Consider the following 26,549-nt stretch of genomic DNA (forward strand, 5'->3'; position numbering starts at 1 on the left):
CTCTCACTGTTTGCAGATGACATGATTCTCTACATAGAAAACACTAAAGACACCAACAGAAAATTACTAGAGCTAATCAATGAATATAGTAAATTTGAAGGATATAAAATTAACACACAGAAATCCCTTGCATTCCTATACACTAACAATGAGAAAACAGAAAGAAATTAAGGAAACAATTCCATTCACCATTGCAACAAAAAGAATAAAATACTTAAGAATAAATCCACCTAAAGAAACAAAAGACCTATATATAGAAAACTATAAAACACTCATGAAAGAAATCAAAGATGACACAAATAGATGGAGAAATATACCATTTTCATGGATCAGAAGAATCAATATAGTGAAAATGAGTATACTATCCAAAGCAATCTATAGATTCAATGCAATCCCTATCAAGCTACCAATGGTATTTTTCAGAGAACTAGAACAAATAATTTCAAAGTTTGTATGGAAATACAAAAAACCTCGAATAGCCAAAGCAATTTTGAGAAAGAAGAATGGAACTGGAGGAATAAACCTACCTGACTTCAGACTATACTACAAAGCTACAGTCATCAAGACAGTATGGTACTGGCACAAAGACAGAAATATAGATCAGTGGAACAAAATAGAAAGCCCAGAGATAAATCCACACACCTATGGACACCTTATCTTTGACAAAGAAGGCAAGACTATACAATGGAGAAAAGACAAACTCTTTTAACAAGCAGTTCTGGGAAAACTGGTCAACCACCTGTAAAAGAATGAAACCAGAACACTTTCTAACACCATACACAAAAATAAACTCAAAATGGATTGAATACCTACATGTAAGACCAGAAACTCCTAGAGGAAAACATAGACAAAACACTCTCTGACATAAATCACAGCAGGATCCTCTATAACCCACCTCCCAGAGTAATGGAAATAAAAGCAAAAATAAACAAATGGGACCTAATTGAACTTAAAAGCTTTTGCACAATGAAGGAAACTATAAGCAAGGTGAAAAGACAGCCTTCAGAATGGGAGAAAATAATAGCAAATGAAGCCACTGACAAAGAATTAATCTCAAAAATATACAAGCAGCTCATGCAGCTCAAATTCAGAAAAATAAACGACCCAATGAAAAAATAGGCCTAAGAACTAAACAGACATTTCTCCAAAGAAGACCTACAGATGGCTAACCAACACATGAAAAGATGTTCAACATCACTCATTATCAGGGAAATGCAAACTAAAACCACAGTGAGGTACCATCTCATGCCAGTCAGAATGGCTGCTATCTAAAAGTCTACAAACAATAAATGCTGGAGAGGGTGCGGAGAAAAGGGAACCATCTTACACTGTTGGTGGGAATGCAAACTAGTACAGCCACTGTGGAGAACAGTGTGGAGATTCCTTAAAAAGCTGGAAATAGAACTGCCATATGACCCAGCAATCCTACTGCTGGGCATACACACTGAAGAAACCAGAATTGAAAGAGACACGTGTACCCCAATGTTCATTGCAGCACTGTTTACAATAGCTAGGACTTGGAAGCAACCTAGATGTCCGTCAGCAGACGAATGGATAAGGAAGCTGTGGTACATATACACAATGGAATATTACTCAGCTATTAAAAAGAATGCATTTGAATCAGTTCTAATGAGGTGGATGAAACTGGATCCTATTATATAGAGTGAAGTAAGTCAGAAAGAAAAACACCAATACAGTATATTAACACATATATACGGAATTTAGAAAGATGGTAATGATGACCCTATATGCGAGACAGCAAGAGAGACACAGATGTAAAGAACAGACTTTTGGATTCTGTGGGAGAAGGCGAGGGTGGGATGATTTGAGAGAATAACATTGAAACATGTATATTACCATATGTGAAACAGATCACCAGTCCAGGTTCGATGCATGAGACAGGGTGCTCAGGGCCGGAGCACTGGTATGACCCTGAGGGATGGGATAGGGAGAGTGGGAGGGAGGTTCAGGATGGAGAACACATGTATACTCATGGCTGATTCATGTCAATGTATGGCAAAACCCACTACAATACTGTAAAGTAATTAGCCTCCAATTAAAATAAATTAATTTTAAAAAAAGAACCCACTAAAATGCAGTATGCGCAAAGATGTTCATTGTAGCACTGTTTGCCAAACTGTAAACAACAAAAGAAAAACAGTGAAATGAATTATATAACATATACTAGGGAAACCTCATTCATTTATTCACTTTTCATTCATTCATTCACTTACTACTGTGTTTCCAAAGGATTTAAAGTGGTTCATATAATGATTTATTTATACAACCATGAAAAATTGTGTTAAAAAACATGTGCACAATGAGAAAATACTCACAAATATTAAGTGGAAAGAGTGGGATACAAGATATTGTGTGTGCAAAAGTATGATTAAAAGCTAACCTTTGTTTAACATATACAGAAGAAAGGGAAATCCATCAAAATACTAACAATGGTATTTGTCTGGGTGGTAACATTATAGATGAATTTTTTTTCTATCTTTTTACTTTTATAAGTTTTATAAACTGATCTTATAATTTTATAATAAAGTTTGTATGTACGAAAAATATTAAAAGGATAAAGATAATTTTAACACTAAAAAAAAAAAATGAACTTCTTTCAGAAGTAACAACTTTGTCAGAAAGATATAAAGGGATTATAGCATATAATTAAAGAGCCTTCCTGGAAGCATATCTAAGGAAAGGCAGTTGTGCTTAGTGGCTCAGTTGTGTCTGACTCTGACACCCTATGACTCACCAGGTTTTTCCTCTGTCCATGGGATTCTCCAGAAAAGATTACTGGAGTGGGTTGCCATGTCCTCCAACCCAGGGATCTTTCCAACCCAGGTATTGAACCCAGGTCTCCTGCATTGCAGGTGGATTCTTTACTGTCTGAGCCACCAGGGAAGCCCAAGAATACTGGAGTGGGTAGTCGATCCCTTCTCCAGGGGTTCTTGACTCAGGAATCGAACCTGGGTCTCCTGCATTGCAGATGGATTCTTTACCAGCTGAGCAGCTGAGCTACCAGGGAAGCCCAGAAAGGCAGTTATATCATAGCATATTTCCATATACTAGTAAAACTTGTCACCTGTTACCAAAATAAACAATAATGAGCATTGTCAGCTTGGATTTTGGAAGGTTCTGTTTCCATGTGGTGCCGTCACTGACTTTGGGATGAGGCAAATAAAACTAGAGTCTGGACTGGAGAGTTAGGCTCTCAGTCTACTGAGGATAATGGAGTTAAGAATAGGAATTAAGCAAGCACCAAGTTTCCATCTTCTCTCCCATTCTCCTAGGACTATGCTGTGCTTAGTCATGTCCGACTTTTTGCAACCCCATGGACTGTAGTCCACCAGGCTACTCTGTCCATGGGGATTCTCCAGGCAAGAATACTAGAGTGCGTTGCTGTGCCCTCCTCCAGGGGATATTCCCAACCCAGGGTTTGAACCCAGGTCTCCCACAGAGCAAGTGGATTCTTTACCATCTGAGTCACCAGGGAAACCCAAGAATATTGGAGTGGGTGGACTATCCCTTCTCCAGGGCATCTTCCTGACCGAGGAATCAAACCAAGGTCTCCTGCATTGCAGGTGTATTCTTTACCAGCTGAGCTACCAGGCAAGAGCTATAGGAAGCTCTTTTTCAGAACCTAAGGAGTCACCATTAGGCATTCAGCTGTTTGAAAATAAAGACTACCACAGGTTGATATACATGCCACGTACTGCTTCTAAGAATTTTCATTTTACATGGCTTTTTAATAACAAGGAATATGACACTTTCCCCCAAACATGAATGTCACTTGGGAGAGGTAACATAGTGTCGGCACACAGTAAAATGCCAGAAGAGAAATCAAAAGACCTCTGAGCTGCTTAAACCAAGAAGGCCTATCACTTGGCCTGTCTTGGAATCTCTACCTTCTATGGAACTAGAACCATTTTATAAAATACTATTTAAATCTCAGAGACAATCATTATAGCAGTAATTCAGTGTTATTCTGAAGGATGTACTATACTCATTCACCCTACATGAATAACGTAAATGAATCCATTAGACATCATTGCTTAAGTAACAGTATGGTCTTTGGCTAAGAATAGATTCTATTTTGCTTAAATAAAGACCTGAAAGTTTCTCCTCTCAGAAACATCTACATTAAACTACATAGATACTTGAAATAGTGTAAGGAAATTCCATGAAAATATTCAAGTTCTTCCTTAATGTGTTCAGTTGATTTTAATCACGAGTGGTCTTGCATAGTTTTCAATAGTTCCCTTCCAAAAGCTAAATATGTCTTGTATTTTACATACTGTAAGATTGCAGCCTGTCACACATATAGGAAAATTGTTTAAAAGCTGCAATGTTTAAAGTGAAATAAAACTTACGCTTACAGTGGTAAATATTCCTGGATTAATAGAGTTGCAGCAGACACAGATATACTCCAAAAACTGACTGAAGTCTGTGGTATTAGAAAGACAGAAAATTTATCTAGTTTTAGCAAATGTCAAATCAGCAGCCATTGCTTTTAAGATTAATAAAAGATATAATGGCTTCTAGATAGCCTCTAAACAGAGATTACTATGAATGGAGAAGTGATTTACCAAGTCACCACAATGAGATTTCTTTAAAGGTTACAATCATCAGTTATTTTGTTGAAACACTGCTGAGAATGCCTGGTCATTTCTTGAATAATGCATAATGTTCATTGTAGATTTGATCTGTATTACAACAATAGAGATATTTCTAAAATAATGGAAAAAAACTATCTGTTACCTTCCAATTGCTTAACATATCATTTCCATGAAGTAATTGACTCAGGACATATTACACACTGCCACCTGAGTGTGCTTTCAGCAAGCATAACTTGCAATAATCTGTACACAATGGGCATCACAAAACAAACTCATCAACCTTTATAGACTTTTAAGAAAAGATATGATGAACACAGGGCAGAATAAAGAACCTTTCTGAAGCAGTAAATTAAAATAATTAAATTTCTATATAGTTGTTTGGGACAAATTTAAATTTAAGCTTTGAAATTTAATTATTAACATGAACAACTCATCACATTAAAAAGATGCTGCCTACATCGTGTAAGCACTTTTCATATAAATTTCCAAATGCCTTTAGGTTTATTCAAGAGACTGCTTGGAGAAGCACGAAGTATAATGTCTACTGTTTTATTGTTGGATTATGAACTGCACTTCACATGATGCTGGAGGCTATTTATATAAGCTTGTTTATCCATATGAACTTCTTCAAGGGCACAACATAGAAGACCTTAGCAAATTAAAATGAATTTCTTTTGATGTTGTTGTTTCATGAATGTTTGATCAGAATGAATAGCAGGTTTGCATTAAAGAACTAGAGGAAAGCAATAAAATATACATATATTGTACAGTAGAACCAGCTTACAGAAAGCGCCCATTGCATTCCTACCAACCTTTGCAAGCCAGAGTAAATAGCATCAAGTCCCATACTTTAGTACAGTATAGACTTCAGTTCTAGACTATCATCAGATTTCTAATAGAGGTAGTAAACATGTGCCAATTGGATGATCTGTGATAATCCAGATACAAATTTTTAAATAATAAAGTCTGGTACATAAATTCCTATCTTCCCACTTTTCTCACTGACATCACCATGTTCCTCTATAGACTGAACCTATCCTATGAGCAGCGATAGTATTTTATCTTATTTTTATCCATTTTCATCATTAGTATTTACAGAGTTGAGTTGACTGGAGATCACAAAATAAAAATGAATTATTAGCCACAGTCCAAAGCTAAGAGCATTCTCACCTGGAATGTTTGATGATGGTGATAGAAATCAAATATCATTGCTAGAAATAATATCTGATAGAAAGAGCCCTGGACAGAAAAGCAAAACAATGGGATTCTAGTTTTAGATCTTCTAATACTTAACTGTAAGCCCTTTCTACATCATTTCCCTCACCTGTAAAATGAGGGCTTAGTTCTATATTATCTCTAAGTGTGCATCTCTAAAAGGCCATGATTCCAAAAGCAAGCAGAATTATCACATTGTAGAAGAATGGACAGGGCTCCCCTGGTGGCTCAGTGGTAAAGAAACCACCTACCAGTTCAGGAGACGTGGGTTCGATCTCTGGGTCAGGAAGTTCCCCTGGAGAACGAAATGGCAACCCAATCTAGTATTCTTGCCTGGGAAATCCCGTGGACAGAGGAGCCTGGGGGGCTATGGACCAGGGTGGGTCACAAAAGAGTCAGACATGATTTAGCGACTAAACAATAAGAAGAAGAATAGACAGACCATGGAACCCTTAGATTTTTCTACTTTGGCAGTAACCACTACCAAGGAAGCCTATAAGCTACTAACTCTCTTAAAGAAAACATGGAAATAAAAGATAATTATGTTAAACAAATTAATATAAGTTCCTCAGTCAATGTATTTCAAATTGAATAAAAAGATTAATAATATATTTTATATTTTTTTGTGTGATTTCTAATCTGCTACATGGATCCATTCAGCTAACATGATTTGGAACAAACACAAAGACAACCTACTAAATAAACTCTTAAGTATTTACTAGGATTATACTCATACCCTTGGCTTCAGAAAATTCCCCTGTTTTAGTTTCTGGAACATGGACTGGTATATTACCAAGTTGACATCAACATTCTTAAGGGTAGAAGGGCTGTGTAAGGAAAGCATGAATGTGCCTTGGTCTGTTTGTCACGTGCTTCCTCATATTGACACCCTGCCCTTGAGAGCTATCTCTGTTGTATGTTCTTCTCAACCTTCAAATGTCATTCTTATACTTAGAGCAGGAGTCTGTGAACTATGGCTTGTGGGCCAAACTTGGTGGCAGCTGCCTGCTTTACAAGTATGGTTTTATTAGAACACAGCCATCCCTTGCTGTTTATGCGTTGTCTATGGTTGATTTCATTCCACAATGGCAGAGTTGAGTACTCCCCCAAAACTAAAATATACGATATATGGCCTTTACAAAAAATGTATGCCAACCTCTGCCCTAGAGAAAAATAACTTGTTACAATTTGCATTCAAATTTTTCTTCTTTAATAAGCATAAGAAACACAATTCCTAAGTAACAATAGCAAAGATGCAAACAGATTCACACAGGTATCTACATACATGTGATTACACCTCTTAGCACAGAATTGTCAAGTCACTGCTGTTGAACTTTCATTTTATTTGAATCCTATAAGAAGTTATAGCTTCCCCCAGTATCCTTCCCTACAACAGCCAAGAACACAGGGACTTCACAGGTAGTCATCAAGGTGTAATCACATAGCTAAGAATCTAATTCCTCCCCCAGAGGCTGCCTGCAATTCCATCCAATGTCCAGTTATTCCATGCTCATCAAAGGCCTAGATACAAAGTTAAAGCAGAAAAACCAACAGATCCCATTCCATGCCTTGAGTGATACATTGCTAAAGAAAGAAAATCAGTGGCCAACATCACATGTACATCAATAAACACATGCATGCATATTCATATGCTTAAAATGTCATTAATTATTAGATGTTTCAAGAGCATGCAAGAAAATAATCCTCTTAAGTATCAGGGTAAAAAAGACCTAAAGTTTTAATAAATTTTAAGGGTAACTACATCCAGGACTGGGAGCATAAGTACATGTTTATATTTATAAATTGTAGGCACTATGTATAAAGAGTTGAAACAATACACAGATTGATCACTTTGTTAGTCAATAAAATAATTATTCAAAATGCCTGCTACAACTGTACTCTGCTCCCTGCCTGTCTTTGGTAACTAAAATCAGAAAATGTTAGTCCTAACCTTTACCAAGTATTCTCTTACCCACCCCCCACTTAATAATAATTTGCATGTATTAGCATAACATAAGTTAAACCCAAGAAACATTTTAATGTAAGTCATTTCATTCTCATTTCCCTGAAACCTTATCTAAAGTGACAGAATATTTAGGCTGACAGACTTTTTGAAAATAAAATAGAAATAGAAGAGGTTTATTTCACCTTCACATGGTGTCTTTCTCATGCAGAGTTCAGATTTCCACATTTGTATCCCTTTAAAGGATTTGATATGCAGGAAAAGAAGAGAGGATGATGGTAAACGTTTCATCTTAGAGACACCGGCAGACCACATTCCAGGATCAACAGGGGCTGAAACCTTACCTTTTACTGATGTGTTCGGTGGAGGGCCTTCCATTCGCAAGTTCCATGGAGGGTCCCCCTGGTTAGCAAAGTCCCTCATTTTCAGGTAGCTGATTGTAAGTCGAATGATGGAGGCCTTGTCAAGCTGGCTAGTGATGGCTGCAGGAAGAGGCAACAACTTGGCCAATTCATAGAACTCAAAGTTTTCTTTTCCCCGGCGGGAGCGGGCAGCATCCCGCGACTTCTCCTTTCTCAACGCTTGTAAACTGGAATCAAAGGAGTGAAAAAGTGCTGTTTAGAATGTGTGATTCTGTCAATCAGATGGACACTGCTTTTCTTTTTACTTCATCCGGGCCCCCCCTTCCCGCAACCAGCAAAAGTCTACCAAAATTTTCTTCAAAATTCCAGGGCCACGGTAAAAGGAGTTCCAGACAAAGCCCACTAACACCATAAATTCTACCTCTGGGCTTATATGCCATAAACTCGTGTGCAATGAGTAAAAATAGTTTACTTGTTAAGTTCTTCCCTCCAATTACCCATGCACTGAGATGTAGTCATTGTTTTTGAGACATAAGATTTACAGGTGATGCTTGCTATCGTCAGCTATGAGCAACTTAAAAGACTGTGATTATAATTATATACCTGTGTGTATGAGTGTATGCTCAGTTGCTCAGTTGTGTCCTACTCTTTGTGACCCAATGGACTGTATCCTACCAGGCTCCTCTATCCATGGGACTCTCCAGGCAAGAATACTGGAGTGGGTTGTCATTTCCTCCTCCAGAGGATCTTCCTTATCCAAGGGTAGAACCACATCTCCTATGTCTCCTGAATTGGCAGTCAGATTCTTTAGCACTGAGCCACCTGGGAAGCCCATTTATAGATCTATTTTTAAGCTAATGGCTTTGTTCATTCAACTATTATCACTATGGGATGTTAAACCCTCAAAAGTGTAGTTGCTCAGTTGTGTCCAACTCTTTGTGACCTCGTAGACTGTAGCCCTGCCAGACTCCTCTGTCCATGGGATTCTCCAGGCAAGAATAATAGAGTGGGTTGCCATTCCCTTCTCCAGGGGAGCTTCCCAACCCAGGAATTGAACCCGGGTCTCCCTCACTGCAGGCAGATCTTTACCATCTGAGCCACCAGGGAAGACTAAACCCTCAAAAGGACACATTTTAAAAGATTATTTCTATTACCATCTCAAGGAACAAAGGCTAAACAAAAACACAGTTCACAGAATTACCAAATAAAATGCTGATGTGCTTCCAGCCCTCAATAAGAATCATAACCTTCAGTCAGATAAAGAAAACCTCTCATTGAAAATGATGATTTCAATGGAACTTTATAAATGTACTGGTAATTGGTTGATAAGAGAATACTTTAATTCTTTATTAAGGAGCATACATTCATAGACAGACAGATTCTCTAAGATATTAGAGAATAAAATATATCACCCAGAAAAGTCAAACTTTAAAATAATATAAATTTAATGTTGAAAGATAAAGCCCCGTATGGGTTATTAAAATTTATAAACATTATAGACATATTACTTCACAGAAGAGGCAACAGGTGGGATCCAGCATTTTCCTTTAACTATTTATGTACATTTCTGTTTGAAGTTTGCTCGCATTGCTGAGGGCAGAATCTGGCACAACTGAAGTTATATGTGAGCATCTGACAGGAGAAATCCACCTACTCTGAATTGCTCTGTTTTGTGTCTGATGAAAAATAAAACTCAAAATCAGACTGTGATGATAAATAATTGGCCAATATTTACAGTATCAAGGTATTATTAACATCATATATAAGTATCCATTTTATTGGGCTTTGAAAGCATTTAAAATCTTTGAATCTAGCATCCTGGTTTCCCCACTATAAAATATCAAGAAAGAGGAACAAGACCAGAGGAACAAGTCAAAATGAGTCCAGTAGAATGGCTTCAATTTCTTAATAATAGCAATAACATTCCATATTACCTTAGAACATATCTGATATTGTTCATAGTGGAAAACTGTTTTCACTGCAGACACTTCAAGTATTTTACTGAGTATCTATGTAATTTAAATAACTCCATGATGTTTGGGTCAAATACTTGCTAGGCTAATAGCCCAACAGGTTTCATGTTTGCTCTATTAATAAAATATTCACTAACTAATGTATTTCTCAGAACTAAACCAATTAACACTACCATTTTCAGAGTCAAAGCAGTCACAGGTGACAAATCTTTGTCCTGATATCTCTGGTGACAATCTTTAGTGAAAACATCACTAATTTATAAGGAAAAGCTATGTCATTTTGTTTCCCCAAATTTTAGCTGACCTCCATTCAATTATTCAAATGCTCAATGTGGCTTATTGATAACTAGGTACACAAAAGTAAGAGATGCCTTAAAGTCTGACCAAGTACAAGTAAAATCTGAATCTATGTCAACATCTTACGATAAAATAATGATTCATAGCCCTCCTCTACCCCCATATAATAAAAGTAATCTAACTAACACCACTTAAGTCAGCTGTACCCAAAGAACTATGTCACTTGACATGTTTTATCTACCACTTGTAGAGTGCAGTGGTTCAAGTTCAGTGCTTTGCTCTTTTTGTGTTCTCGTAATTGAATACTACTCCAGAAGGTGTGCTGAACTTATATATATATATATATATATATATATATATATATTTTTGGCCCTATAAATGACTATCGGAGAAGGAAATGGCACCCCACTCCAGTACTCTTGCCTGGAGAATCCCGTGGACAGAGGAGCCTGGTAGGCTGCAGTCCATGGGTTCGCTAAGGGTCGGACACGACTGAGCGATTTCACTTTCACTTTTCACTTGCATGCATTGGAGAAGGAAATGGCAACCCACTCCAGTGTTCTTGCCTGGAGAATCCCAGGGACGGGGGAGCCTGGTGGGCTGCCGTCTGTGGGGTCGCACAGAGTCGGACACGACTGAAGCGACTGAGCAGCAGCAGTAGCAGCATAAGTGACTATGATAGAGCTCTGGAGCAAGGCTGCTAACTCAAGGGCTTGCAGGGTTAAAGCAGGGAATGTCAATGAGTAAAGAGGCCTGATGCTGACTGTGGAGAACTGGAGGATGACAGCCTAGGCAAAGGAAAGCATATACAGTTTTAGCCTTGTGTGTGCTGCTTTGGGAGAAGGCTTGCATGTGCTACCAGATTTCAGCTACTGCTATTTCTAGAAAACAAAAATCTGAATTTTCACATAGTATTTCCAAGTTTATGTTACGTTTTAAGCTTATGTTAACTAATTGGCATTTTTGAAAATCATGCAAGCCAAATAAAACATGCCATTTGGTCAATAATGGAGCAGGGACTCATTTTACAATTGGGTAATAATTCGGGAGGTCAATTTTGCCAGAAGTTTCACATGGATGTTATATGTAATTTTCCTTATACATGTCACTCAGTGATCACAAATGGATTCATCTGTTATCTAATCAATATTACTAACATTCATATTGGGAATTTCTCTGTTCACCTGAAGCCAGTACAGGATTAAGCAATCATTCTGAAATTGATATTTACTGTATGGGCTTATCAATAACCTAAAGAAAAAACTAATCCTAAGGTAGAAAAGCCAAAGATCACAGGGAGTAGCCCAGTGGGCTCCAAGGGTGAAGCAGAGCGGAGATGACTTCTTTTGTCTACTTAGGGAAGGTGGGGTATGTGGACACTAACGCTTTGGGGTTCCTTGCCTAAACACTGCCCTCTGACACTTGACTTTTCTAAAACAGCACTTACTTTATGTGCTCCCATATATTATCTTATCAGTTTTTCTTCTCTATCACTCCCCCTTTAAAAAAAAAAATCTCTTTACACACAATGTGTTACCCTACTGGAGTAATCTTCCTGGCCATAATCTTAATAACAAAGGGTTTCCATGACTCCCCATCACATCATTATGCAGACACCACAGTACAGAAGATTTCCAGAATGAGGGCACTGTGTCTGTAATAAGTAGTAATTGGTTTTGAGGGCAACAGCAATAAAATACAGTCAAAGAATTATAGAGGTTGTGGAGATACTGATACAATAGATGAAGCTAAAGACCTTAAGACAATGACAGATTGTGGATTAATCTTTTGTCTGCTTTTGTGAAGTAGAGCCTAGTTAGAAGTAATTCTCAAACTGAATTAAGGACTACATTAAAACCTAAATAAATTTGCATTTGTACATTGTGTTCTAAATTAAAACATTACAGTTGCATTTCTAAATACTAGAGAAAGAATGGATTTACTATGAGTAAATGTTACTGCCTGATCTCTGCCACCTAAAATATGATTCAATAGTAAGTTACTTCTCGAGCCCAAACTTCCCACTACTTTAATGCTCTTCCACTTAGACTCTGAGTAACAAAAAATCCTCCATAAATCAAAATTTTAACTCTATGATGACAACAGTATCTTCTTCACTAGTAATTACCACCAACAACAAATCAACAACTATTTTCAAAGATACACATACATATCTGAAAATCATATGCAAAATAATGCATATATGTGTATATTTTGGAGGGTTTATTAAATGATTCTCAAATTTTCAAAAGGGATCCATCACTCCATCTAAAAGAATAATGATCTAACATACAGAATTTCTTCTTATAAGGGTTATAAAGCTGGATTCTGCCCTCTTTTTGCCATTGATGTTGCTAGAATCAACTTATCCTAAAAATATCCTTGGTTAAAATAATAGTATTTTAATGTATGTTTTCATTCAACACCTTGAAGCAATTTTTACACATTTATAACATTATATATTTAAGCATATACCTAACAACCCATCAAAAAAGAGTTTACTAAGAATGAAGATTCAGCAGTCAGTATTTGTTAAACATAAAGTTATTTTTTGAATCCTCCATGTATTTTAAGTTCCTTTGGCAAGCTGTATGTTTCATGGAAAGAGTTCCAATGAAGGAATTATGAGATCCACTTTGGCCATTGTAGACATTATAATTTTAAGCCACTATGTTGAACTTCAATTTTATCATCTTAGACCGTGAGGATGACAAACAAGTAGTATTTGGCAAATCTTCTGGGACCACTGCAATGGCTCACATGATAATTTCATAGTAATATATTGTAGACTATAAAGAAGTGAACCTCCCTTGGACAGTTCTATATTGCAACAGTTAAGATAGTTTGTAAACTCTAAATATGGTAGAGTCTACTTTAGAGTTTTACAACAAAGAATTTTAATAAGGCTGAAGAATGCCTAAATATAGTCAACCTATACTTAAGCTTTCTTGGAAGCACAGATGTTTGGAGTAGGGGCTCCATGTCCACATCATCACACAGTTACTAGCTGGCAATCTTGGACAGAAGTCTCAGCTTCTTTGGGCCTCAATTTCCTCATCTGGGAAATCGACATTATAGTAGAAAATACTTCACAATATTCTTCAGAGGAGTAATTGAGCTAATATATGTCAAGTGCTAAATGCCTTGACATATATTACTTACAACTGTCGTGTTGTAAATGTTATATAAACATGGAAAGTGAAAGTGAAAACGTTAGTTGCTCAGTCTGTCCGACTCTATGCAGCGCCATGGACTGTAGCCCACTGGTTCCTCTGTCCATGGAATTCTCTAGGCAAGAATACTGGAGTGGGTTGCCATTCCCTTCTCCAGGGGGTCTTTCGACCCAGGTCTCCTGCATTGCCGGGAGATTCTTTACCATCTGAGCCACCAGGAAAGTCTCTAAAGGCACTGACTACTATTACAATAATTTTATACGTAGGAAAAAGCCTGACTGTTTTAATCTTAGTACCACATCTGATCATCACCTTATTCTTCCAGAATTCTTTACAATTTTCTTTTAACTAGTAGCATCTTTCCTATCACTCTATTTTTTATTTGGGCTACAGTTTTTATAATTCTAAATACCTAAGATTTTTCCTCATTGTCTTCTCAAACTCCTTTCTTTACTGCCACTTATGACTTTGATTTTTTAGTAAATTTTACTTCCCATATAGTGACAGTAGAAATTAAATCAGAGGGCTGACTTTTGCTTGGTGATAACCCTAAAACTGCCTATTTATTCAAATACCTCCATGTTTTCTCAACCCATGATTCTCACTTTCTTTAAGTTCTGTCTGCTGCCTCGCTCAGCATGTCTTCTACACTAGCAGGAAACAGAGGGTAAGTGCATGAATTCCAGAGCCTGTGCATAAATCCTGGCTCTATGACTAATTACATAATAATTAGTAAATGTGAGCAACTTACTTAACCTCTTTTGTCTCAGTTTCTCACCTGTGGTATGTGATGACAATACTGCTTCATAAGGCTCCTGTTAAAATTAACTGAAGTAGTTTAAAAAATATTTATAGTGGTGCCTAGCACACAGTAATACTGTATTAGATATGTTAAATGAAAACCCAAGCTGTCACACTGACTGTTCTATGCTTTGAGGTCCTTTATAATTTATACTGTGTTCTCACCAATAAGATTTCCGTCTACTGGTTCTGACATACCATACTGTGTACCTAAGTGAAATAAAACTACTTGATTGCAGAGATATTGATTTTTCATTATGTTCCTCCTTATGCTTAGGGTCTACCTGTCTTTTACTATAGGTATACTCAATGACTTGTTCAAATAAAAAAAGCATGTCTCATTAATGGAAGATGAAATGTTTATAAATACGTGATTTCCTATGCTAAAATTATAAAGGATCATTTTTTAGTTCCCTAAAGTAGAAAAACCTGGCATTCAAAATTGACAAGCAATTTTGTTTATAGAGAAAAATGAACATCCAAACAGTAATTAAGGGAATGGGTGGGTTACTCGGGAAGACTGTGAAAGCTTCTATGGAAGACTTCAAAATTGCAATGATAATTATTCGTCAGAAAGAGTATATGTGTACTCCTAGCAGGAAGAAGATCTTCCAAAGCATCTCCCAAAACATCACAAATCTGAAAGCTCTGTCTGTCAGGCAAAGCTCCAAGTCCAGGACCATGGAGAGCTCACCCGGAACATGTGGAGCAGGGAAGAAACTTGGAAGGAAGACGGCCGTTTCCAGGTCTGGCCTCCATACTGGGGGCAAGGCTGAAAGTGAAACGACTGCAGCCAGAAATGAGACAGGGAGAAAAGGCGGAAGAAAGTTTTGTTGCTTCGTTAAAAGAAAAAAGAAAAAGAAAAACAGGCACTGCCACTATCACAAAGCCAATATTATGAAATTGACTTAGCCCTTGCCATCTCTCTGAAGCTGTCTCAGAGTTGGATAAAGGTGTCAATTGTTCACTGGGACATTTGTCCATGGTGGAAAAAACAGGTAACTTTGGATGTGATGACTCATTAAATTAAAAGAACTAAGTTGTCTCTTGTGGTTTGTCAAATTCATTGCTTTGGTTTCCTACTTCACAGAAATGGTGAGAGTGATTACAGAAACAATATAGTTGGAGATTTACAGAATATAACAGAGCAAAAATAGCAACTGCCACAGAGGAACCAACAGAAGTAAGTCACCTTAGTCAAATGTTTCTCATTCAATGACTTCTTCACAGCCAGATAGCTATCAGTTATTTTTTAATAATTTATAATTATATTTATGGGAATGATTTCTTATATGGACATTATCAACAGATCCATACTCTCTCTATATATAAAAATCCTCTTTCTAAGCCTCAAAGTTAACACCTTCATGTAAACTTTTAGAGTACAATAACTAGTCTTTATAAAAGAACATGGCAGGTTTTGGTCATTAACTCTAGGGGAAAGGAAAAATAGGGTAAAAACCACTTTAAATTTTACCTTTTTAAAGTACTTCTAAGGAGCCAGACAGGCAGTTTTTTTATGGATTTTCCTACTTGTTTTGCTTAGGAGAATTCAGCACTAGACTTCTACTATTTATCAATTAATCTGGCATGCAGCCTCAAAGGAAGAAGGTCGACCTGTATTAAAAATGCAGCCATCAAAAATTCATCAAAGGCTGCAACATTTTAACTCATGAACCTTTGAACACCTGCATACTTGTCAGATCTCTGGTCATAGTTAACGGTGAAATCTATAGTTACTCCAGTACCTACACCTGCCCTGACATGAGCTGAATGAGGCAGCTTCCCAGGGAAAAAGTACAGTCAAGATTCTATAAGCACTGCTTGCCCTTCCTTCATTACTTTCTTTAAAATAGTCCACCACATATTGGCATCACAGAGAGTTCAAAGTCAATCAAACCAGTCCACTGCAAAGAATAAAAATCTTTCAGAAGTATTTTTTCCCCCTGATTGTAAATAGCACCTTTCTTACAAGGTAATATAATTGAGAAATGCATAAACAACTGTTATCTGGTAGGATTATGTACAACATAACTCCCAACCTGAAATCTTTTAATGCTCTTCAAGAAAGGGTAATAATTTCAGAAGCCTTCCTTTAATGTGTGAAGAAAGCAGTATAGTACATACTGGAAGTTAAAACTGGAACCTTCAAGTTCAAGGTAAGAACTCCTCTGCTTAACTAATGCACTGCTCATAGCTGTCATCATTAATTTATGTTAGCCTCTGTAAACATCAAGAGTATAATAGGCCAATTTCACAACTAAATATAGATGCACATTTTGCCCTTATATAAATGGCAGATTGCTGCTGTAGATCATCGCTGCAGCAACACGTCAGTAAAGATGCACTGTTTGATGGTCTGATGCTCACACAATATATAAAACCAGTTGTAATGGTTGTTTGGAAGCAAAGTGTAACATAGCAGCAAAATTTCATTTGTTCCACAAACTCAGGATATATTAAGCTTGGCTGACAAAGACTGTTTGATGTGCTAAATCAGTATGACCTTCATTCTTGCCTTATTTTTCTCATTTAACAAATGAAATGACCATTATTTTCCCCCATGTAAGAAAATATCATGAAACTGATTGCTTAAAAACATTGTTAAAAACATCTGCAACTGCTAACATGCGACAAAGTATTAAAATCAAGATGCATCTTTAAAATCTTTAAACTATGATATATTCTGATTGAATAATCATGACCTATTTTTGACTTCTGGTGAAATAGATCCAAAGAGTAATTAAAGCCATCCCACTGAATGCTTTCCCTCATCTTCAGAAAATGCCTTGTGTATGTTTGAACTTAATAATTAAATTAATTGGTTTTAGCCAATGAGCATTCTTATTCTTAACACTTTAAGTAAGAGGATTTAATACCAGAATGAGTCATTAGAATAGTAATAAAGAAAGCTGAGAGGTCCGCACAATCCTTTTCAACCAATGTTCACCTTGATTCAAATAACCCTTGAATGAACCACAGCAAGACCCAACTATTCATTGCATGCTTTGGTGTCTGCCAAAAACCTCCTGAATCAAAGTGTTTTGTTCTTCATTTTCCTCCAGAACTTTAAGCTACCAACTGGCAGTTCCATAATAATGACAAAAAAAACTGCAGTTTTATCAAGTAATTTCTCTCCACCCAATAAATAGCACTTTACCTTGGAGCAACTTGTATATTTCACACCTTAAATTTCTATTTACCAAATCAGCTAATCACTTCACAATTGAACTCAGAACAAAAAAAAATTATCAATTAAAGTGGTTGAAACTCCTGCAAATTATCATTTAGGAATGAAGTAATTGCTTTCATCAGGGCAGAAAAGCCCGCCAGAACAGAAATGTCACTTTAGATTAGTGTTCTCACTCCTGAAGCTATGGATGACACAGCTGATATAAGACTAAATGCCAAGACCAATCAATTGCTTTTGTGGCTCTGCTCTGAGCTGCTGTAAAAGGGGCCATTTTCTAGGATCTACTCTTCATTATAGTAAATGCTATCTCCTTGGTAACATAATTCCATTTCTCATAAATTCTGTCTGAGAGCATTGTCCTAACAATGGATGTTTGTGGAAAAGAATGCTGTTGGTTTAATGCACAGAATTAAGTGTGAATGGCTGTCAAACTGCTATAGTTTACTAGTTCTTAAACATAAATTGAAGTCTTATACATTAAAAAGAATTCTTGGGGAGAAATGAATGTCCTGAACAAGGGTAAAATATTATATTTGAAGGTTCTGTGCTACTGGTTTAGAATTTTGACTATTCTAGTATTTATCTGTCCTGTACATGAAATCAGTCAGCTCACACCAGAGGTGGGTGAACACATCACTTACTTTCTCAGCAGTATAGTTTGCAAATGTGAAACCTCAGAACCAAATACGGACTCATTAGGCAACTGCATGCGATTTGTGAATAGCCACAACTGTGTTAAAAGAAAAAAAAAATCTGTTCTTTGAGCTGAGCCATTCCTGGAAAGCATCCAGATCTTAATTTGTATTGTTCATCCCCCTGAAGTTACAAGATTCTGGGTTGCAGGCTCCAATTAAAAGGAAATTGAAGAAGCTAATATAGTGAGAAAGCAGCAATTCCCTGCACTGCTCTCTTCAGGTCTGAAGTTTAGAAAGAGATTCAGGATCACGGGTCTTTGCCCGACATGGGATAAAGGCTGTTCTCATCCTGGTGAGCACACATGTGTAACTTCCATTAGCAGTAACAGAAGTCGTGAGCACACATTGAGAGGGAAGTCTGCTGCTAAATATGTGAAAGGGTCAGAGCATCTCCGCTGAAAGGCAAAAATGACAAGGAATGGTGGGCACTCTGTGATGGCAGGACATTTTACTAACCATGCAAAGGGATTTCTATCACTCCAAGGGACTATAGTTTTAGTTTTCATATCAATGACAGGAAAGTATACGTGTTGTTTCTGCTTGTTAATATTATTCAGTACCATCAAAAAACAGCATAAACGTTAACATCATAGTAACATTGAATGAAAGCAAATATCTTTGAACAGCTACTAACTTTCAGGCTCTACGTATTTTAAACATTATCCTACTTAATTCACCATTGTCAGTATCAGTAAGGATGGAAGGGGGAAGTAACAGCATCTATGGAAAGCAGATCATCTCCACTATATACATCCAACCCCAAAACACTGTTGTTTCAGCCCATTTTGGGGGGCCACTATATGGGTTTATGCTCTATTTCTAGCTTTCTGCCCTCATCGTCCCCAAACCAGGAGTTTCTTGTCTCAGGGAGAACTTGCCCTGGATCCTAGACTTTTAGTGCTAAAAGAAGGATGGGCCTGGGCAAACCAGAACAGCTGGTCACCCTGGAAATATGATTGTCCCCATCTCATAAATAAGAAGACCAAAGCAGAGAGAGAGAAAGTAACTTGACCAAAATCACTGACAGCTGAAAATGGAATCTGAACCTTGGCAAGATGACTCCATTCTCACATCCTTCTCACCACTGCACTGCATTGCCTCCATAGGAATAAAGTCATGAGTCCCCTTGTCCTGATTATATGACCATTAAGTCACAGATAAAGTTTTATTTAACTGATAATCATCCATATAATTTCCATCATAATTGTTATAAAAACATTAATTCACTAATAAAATGTCCAATAACCCCCTTGTTTTTTTCAGGCATATAAACATATTCCAATTTGGAGTAGATTTGGAGTAGATAAATTTGCTGTTAATTGCTCTAAGTCCCAAACTAAGCTGCTTTGGAATTCAAATTCAAATGACCTTTTCTAGAGGGAAAATTTAATTTTTCCTTTAATTTTCTCTACGTGTGATTTCAAACACTTTTGAAAGCACGACCAAGTGGAAGAAAGATTTTGAAAACTTTCAAGGCTGATAGGAGAAACTTGGAAAGGAGAAAACAGGCTTTGACAAGTTTGAAGATTTTAAAGTATGAAAAATGAAAGTCATGGTCATGTGAATACTGCAAACAGCACACCCATTTACTTGACATCAATGAACACATTTATACTATAACTGCCTGCATTTTTAATGAAATACATAAAGTGATCACCCTTTCTTTAAACACTACAATTGAGAATAATGGTGCCAACAGTCTGAAGAGACAACATACTTTATTCCCAACCTGACTTTATTTTAAAGACGTGCATTTTTATTTAACCTTTCATCAAGGTTCCAAAAGCATGGTATAATTTACCAGAGGTGTACACTGTTACAATTTCTAGAGAACACTTTGGCAAATACAGATCCCAGGCTGGCCAAGGATGCAAACAAATACATTCTAAAAGAATATTCACTGTCTCTTTTGATAGACTTTAGAAATAAATTATGAAATATTCTCAAGATACTGAATAAATATGTTGAAAAAATATTCAATGAATAGGAAAACATTTTTACAATATGTTAAGTGATAAAAGGAAGATCATAAAGCAGAATGTACAGTGGGTTGAGCAATTATAGCAATGTATCTATATCTAGATACAGAGAAAATATATCCAAACCAGGATTGAGTCCCACAAGCCAAAATATTAAGATTGGTTATTTCTACATGGTAAACATTTCTTGTAGGCGGGGTCAGAAAATGGGAGGTGAGCAGGCAGGAGATAATTAATTTCTGAAATTTCTTCAATAAATTTATTTTTAATATTAAAATTCCTTTTTGAAAAAAAATTGTATGTAATTTTATTGGCTCCAAGTTGAGCTTCAAAACACCTTGATGTTCAAGGTATTTTTCATTTAATGAATGATTTTCCTGATAGGGCTATCAAATGTCATCCTGTCATCACTGCATGTAGTAGTACGACCTGAAAAGTATCTGGAGAAAATGCTTGTCTTGATTATTCCTCTAAAAGAGAACTGGAAGTGAAAAGGCTGGGAGAGGCTTTTATCCCTTCTCAAGTTACCCCACATGAGCATCCAACCAAATGACCGAGTCCTTCAGCCACACAGCCTCGGCTCTTGTGTCCTCTGTGGTCCCTCAAAACCCCAAGGCAGTGTGTGCCAGTGTGCAGTATGCCAGCTGCCTGGGTGGGGATGGAGATGCTATCATTTAACGAATGACTTCTTCCATGTGTCAATTACTCTTTGCCAACCTGAGGGCATCTGTGGATTCTAACCCAGGAGAAAACAGACAAATAAACAAAATCAGATGCTGACTCAAGTCTTGGTTAACAAGTTGCCTCAGTAAATGGTATCCAAAGATCTCTACTAAGTTCTAACACTGACCAAATTATCAGGATCATGGTTTTTTCATTGACTGCTGCACCTCCCACTTCTAACTGGTGGTGGCCCTTGGTGGAACAGTGTGTCCATGGCATTAGACTTCATATATGAAGCACCAAAGATTTTAATGTGCCAGGGATTATCATATGAGATTTAATTTGAGGAGTCATAACACCTCACTGAGGTACTTTATAAAGCAGGACAACACAGGAAACATCTGTTTATTTATAAGCATCCATTACTTAGCCAGAAACCAAGTCCTTCCCAAACCCTAAACTCTTTTGAAAAACCTTGATAGACGTTTAGTCCTCTCATTAATATCTGACTTTGAAGAACTACAAGTAAGTTATTCTGAGTCATATCTAACTATGTAACAGGATGATAAAGATAGGTACTATTTTGATGCATAAAATTAATGTTTATAATATGAAATTAAATAAAGAAAAAATGAATAGGAATTTTTTTTATTTCATGAGTTTGCAAGCTGCTCATGGAAAAACAAAAGGTTGTATCATGATATAAGTATACATGACATTAAAAAGACCCTGTTGTCTTATTAACTGAAAGTTAGCACTGAATTTACTGATGTTGAATAATTACAACTTTGATAGTAACATGAATTCAAAGTGTTGGTAAAACATACTCGGATGTAGGAAAGCACATGATGACTGATCTGTAAGCTGATGTAAAACGGACTGTTTAATTGAAATGGGGCAATGGAAGCCAGTGATTTGCTCAATTGGTCTTTACCGCAAAGCTTCCATAAACCACCTTAGTATCTGAATCTATAAACCACCAAATAATTAGCTTAAAAAATACAAAAGGTAGACCTAGGGTTGAATACTTCCACCCTGATTTGTCATCCCAGTATGGTCCTCAACCAAAATAAATACCTGTAACCTTTTTACTTACCCACAGGCACTTTACAGGAGCCCTTTTCTTAAATTCACCTTCTGTTCTCTCTGTATTTCATTTTATTTGGGCTGAGATAGTCATCTTAAAGGGTTTTCCCTCAAGGTCTCCTTTTGAGTCATCAGGGACAAAAGACCATTTAAGTCTTTAGTTTCAGTTCTGATAACAGCAGCATTTCCCAATAACATATTTACAAAGAGACTATGGAGATCAATGAGTCAACAATAGCAATGCGGGCAACTGAGTTCTATTCCCATGGCTATAAACCTGAGTCACTTGTTTTTTTTTTTAAGTTCCCAACCAGGGATTGGGCTCGTTCTCTGCAGTGAGAGCACAGCGCCCTAACCACTGGACCACCAGGGAATTCCCAGAGTCACTTTTCAAATACATACATGTATATGTGCATACAGGTGCACATGTGTGCATACACACACACACATGAACATACCACTGGTTTAAAGGGACTGATTTATATACACTGCCCTTCAAATTCTGTTTTCTTACCCTCTCAGTTTTGTCACCTCATTTTCTTCTACACAATTTCTCTCTCAGAGAATCACTCATTGCATTTGTTTATATCTCTTCTCATGAAATTCATATATGCAAGAAGAGTGAGTCAGGGTTTTTTTTGTTTGTTTTATGAATTATGATTAGTCTAGCACAAATAAATTTAAGTTTGAGATCACAAACTCAGATACCTGCAGGGTCCAACAAAAGTATACAAATGAATAAAGATGACTAAGTGAGAGAAAGCAATGCAAGCATGACAATAAATGGCAACTGGACCCTCAGTGTTGAGCAGTAACAGGGGGTGGTGTGGACTGTGGCAAACCAGAGAGCACTTTCCTAGTCACCAGAGGGCACACATTACTCAGGAAAAGCATTTGTTACTAGATGGGAATGTAGACCCCAAAGTTGCCAGTCTTCCTATTTAAGAGAAGTCAGAAATTAGTCAGACTATTTTTCTAATGCAAAATCTTCCATTTTGTAAAATATCGAGCATCTCATTTTAAAAATGCAACTTTTCGCAGGCTCCTAAGGGTCTCATCTGGCCTGGCCTGTGGAAGTTAACAATCTACAGTTTAACACCATTAATAGCCTTTGTTGACAGTAAGTTTAATTATGGGATACATAATGTATAAGATATAAAGAGCTATAGCAGTCAGGTGACAATGAAAAAATGAGGAAGAAGCATAAAATGGAGAGAAATGCGGAAAGTGAGATTGGAAGAAAAGAAACTATTAACATTAATTTTTCTCAGAGTGGTAGAATTTCTCCTTTTCACTCTGTTTTACAAATTTTCTATAAATAATCAGGAAAAAATAGATTAGTTTCTATTCCATAGGATCAAACTTATTATTCAAAGTAGCTCAAAAAATGCAGGAGACCTAGGTTCAATCAACCTAGTTGGGAAGATCCCCTGGAGAAGGGAAAGACTACCCACTCCAGTATTCTGGCCTGGAGAACTGCATGGACAGTAAAGTCCATGGGGTCGCAAAGAGTCGGACATAACTGAGCGACTTTCACTTTCACTTTCAAAGGAACATTTCATGCAAAGATGGGCATAATAAAGGACAGAAATGGTATGGACCTAACAGAAGCAGAAGATATTAAGAAGAGGTGGCAAGAATACACAGAAGAACTGTACGAAAAAGGTCCTAATGACCCAGATAACCAAGATGGTGTGATCACTCACCTAGAGCCAGACATGCTGGAATGTGAAGTCAAGTGGGCCGTAGGAACCATTACTATAAACAAAGCTGGTAGAGGTGATGGAATTCCAGCTAAGCTATTTCACATGCTAAAAGATGATGCTGTGGAAGTGCTGCACTCAATATGCTAGAAAATTTGGAAAATTCAGCAGTGGCCACAGGACTGGAAAAGGTCAGATTTCATTCCAATCCCAAAGCAGAGCAATATCAAAGAATGTACAAACTCCAGCACAATACCACACACTTCACATGCTATCAAGTAGGCTTCAACAGTATGTGAATCCAGAGCTTCCAGATGTATAAGCTGGATTTAGAAAAGGAAAAAGAACCAGAGATCAAATTGCCAACATCCATTGGATCACAGAAAAAGCAAAGGAATTCCAGAAAAACATCTAACTCTGCTTCCTTGACTACACTAAAGCCTCTGACTGTGTGGATCACAACAAACTGTGGAAAATTCTTCAAGAGATGGGAATACCAGACCACCTTACCTGCCTCTTGAGATACCTCTATGCAGGTCAAGAAACAACAGAACTGCACATGAACAATGGACTGGTTCAAAATTGAGAAAGGAGTACATAAAAGCTGTATATTGTCACCTTGCTTATTTAATTTATATGCAGAGCACATCATTCAAAATGCTGGGCTGAATGAAGCTCAACCTGGAATCAAGATTGCTGGGAAAAATATTAATAACCTCAGATATGCAGACAACACCACTCTAATGACCCAGAGGGATGGGATGGGGAGGGAGGTGGAAGGGGGGTTCTGGAAGGGGAAAACATGTATACCCATGGTGGATTCATGTCAGTGTATGGCAAAACAAATACAATATTGTAAAGTTAAAAAATAGAAAGTAAACTAATTAAAAAAAAATGAAAAAACAAACACACTCAGAAATACACACATGCACGCACACACACACACACACACACACACACACACAAACACACACTCATTCACTGCTGGAATGTTTCCAGGGCAGATACACTCCAATTTGTGCCCCCTCCCGTGTCTCCTATAGACGCAATACTATAAGGAATTACATATGCCCAACAGTAGGCTATAATTTTATTGATAGGCTCTGATGACATTATAAAATCCATAAGGGCAAAGAGCAAGTGATTTGCTCATGTCACTAGAAATTCAATACAAAATTATAGCTTTCATTTAGAAGCCTTTTTAGAACTTTTAAAAAATCAGTCATGATGCATAGTTATTATATCTGTACGACCACGATGACAAGAGAGGAAAAAATGCCAAGCCAATACCTCCACAGAAATTCACCCCCAATTCTTCAATAGCAGAAAGAAATTACTGATTTTACAAAATTTTATACAAATTTTGAACAATATGGCAAGCAGAAAAAAAGAGCAAACTTGACTCATTCCCTAAAGATTTCTATAAGCACTCATTTATATGGTTCAGTTCAGTTCACTCACTCAGTTGTGTCTGACTCTTTGCGACCCCATGGACTGCAGCACGTCAGGCCTCCCTGTCCATCACCAACTCGCGGAGCCTACCGAAACTCATGTCCATTGAGTTGGTGATGCCATCCATCTCATCCTCTGTCGTCCCCTTCTCCTCCCGCCTTCAGTCTTTCCCAGCATCAGGGTCTTTTCCAATGAGTCACTTCTCCACATCAGGTGGCCAAAGTATTGGAGTTTCAGCTTTAGCATCAGTCCTTCCAATGAATATTCAAAACTGATTTCCTTTAGGATGGACTGGTTGGATCTCCATGTAGTCCAAGGGACTCTCAAGAGTCTTCTCCAACACCACAGTTCAAAAGCATCAATTCTTCAGTGCTCAGCTTTGTTTATAGTTTAACTCTCACATCCATATATGATTACTGGAAAAACCATAGCCTTGACTAGATGGACATTTGTTGGCAAAGTAACGTCTCTGCTTTTTAATATGCTGTCTAGGTTGGTCATAACTTTTATTCCAAGGAGTAAGCATCTTTTAATTTCATGGCTGCAGTCAACATCTGCAGTGATTTTCGAGCCCAAAAAAATAAAGTCTCTCACTGTTTCCCCATCTATTTGTCATGAAGTGATGGGAGTAGATGCCATGATCTTAGTTTTCTGAATGTTGAGCATTAAGCCAACTTTTTCACTCTCCTCTTTCACTTTCATCAAGAGGCGCTTTAGTTCTTCCTCACTTTCTGCCATAAGGATGGTGTCATCTGCACATCTGAGGTTATTGCTATTTCTCCCGGCAATCTTGATTCCAGCTTGTGTTTCATCCAGGCCAGCGTTTCTCATGATGTAATCTGCATATAAGTTAAATAAGCAGGGTGACAATATACAGCCTTGAAGTACTCCTTTTCCTATTTGGAACCAGTGTGTTGTCCCATGTCCAGTTCTAACTGTTGCTTCCTGACCTGCATACAGATTTCTCAAGAGGCAGGTGAGAGGCAGGTGAGTTGGTCTGGTATTCCCATGTCTTTCAGTATTTTCCTCAGTTTGTTGAGATCCACAGAGTCAAAGGGTTTGGCATAGTCAACAAAGCAGAAATAGACATTTTTCTGTAACTCTCTTGCTTTTTCAATGATCCAACAGATGTTGGCAATTTGATCTCTATCTCCTCTGCCTTTTCTAAAACCAGCTTGAGCATCTGGAAGTTCACAATTCAGGTACTGTTGAACCTGGCTTGGAGAATTTTGAGCATTACTTTGCTAGCATGTGAGATGAGTGCAATTGTGCAATAGTTTGAGCATCTTTGGCATTGCCTTTCATTGGGATTAATACGAAAACAGACCTTTTCCAGTCCTGTGGCCTCTGCTGAGTTTTCCAAATTTGCTGGCAT

At 37.3% G+C, this 26,549-nt stretch overlaps 1 protein-coding gene across 4 annotated transcripts in view; it reads right to left on the reverse strand.

Annotated features, from left to right (window-relative positions):
* NPAS3 (neuronal PAS domain protein 3) overlaps positions 1–26,549 on the reverse strand; it is a 925,755-nt gene that overhangs the window by 636,036 nt on the left and 263,170 nt on the right. For 2 of the 4 annotated variants that reach the window (XM_081547996.1, XM_081547993.1), the window contains exons 1-2: positions 17,564–17,901; positions 8,142–8,386 (exon numbers count right to left, since the gene is read on the reverse strand). In XM_081547996.1, coding sequence (XP_081404122.1) covers positions 8,142–8,220 — 79 coding nt within the window. In that variant the 5' untranslated portion in view covers positions 8,221–8,386; positions 17,564–17,901. Of the gene's footprint in view, positions 1–8,141; positions 8,387–17,563; positions 17,902–26,549 lie in introns of those variants that run through there. The other 2 variants (XM_081547992.1, XM_081547994.1) reach the window with 1 other exon arrangement.

Source organism: Giraffa tippelskirchi, chromosome 12 (genome assembly GCF_054371585.1).
Source record: "Giraffa tippelskirchi isolate mGirTip1 chromosome 12, T2T-mGirTip1v1.2.pri, whole genome shotgun sequence".
In the NCBI taxonomy this organism is placed as follows: domain Eukaryota; kingdom Metazoa; phylum Chordata; class Mammalia; order Artiodactyla; family Giraffidae; genus Giraffa; species Giraffa tippelskirchi.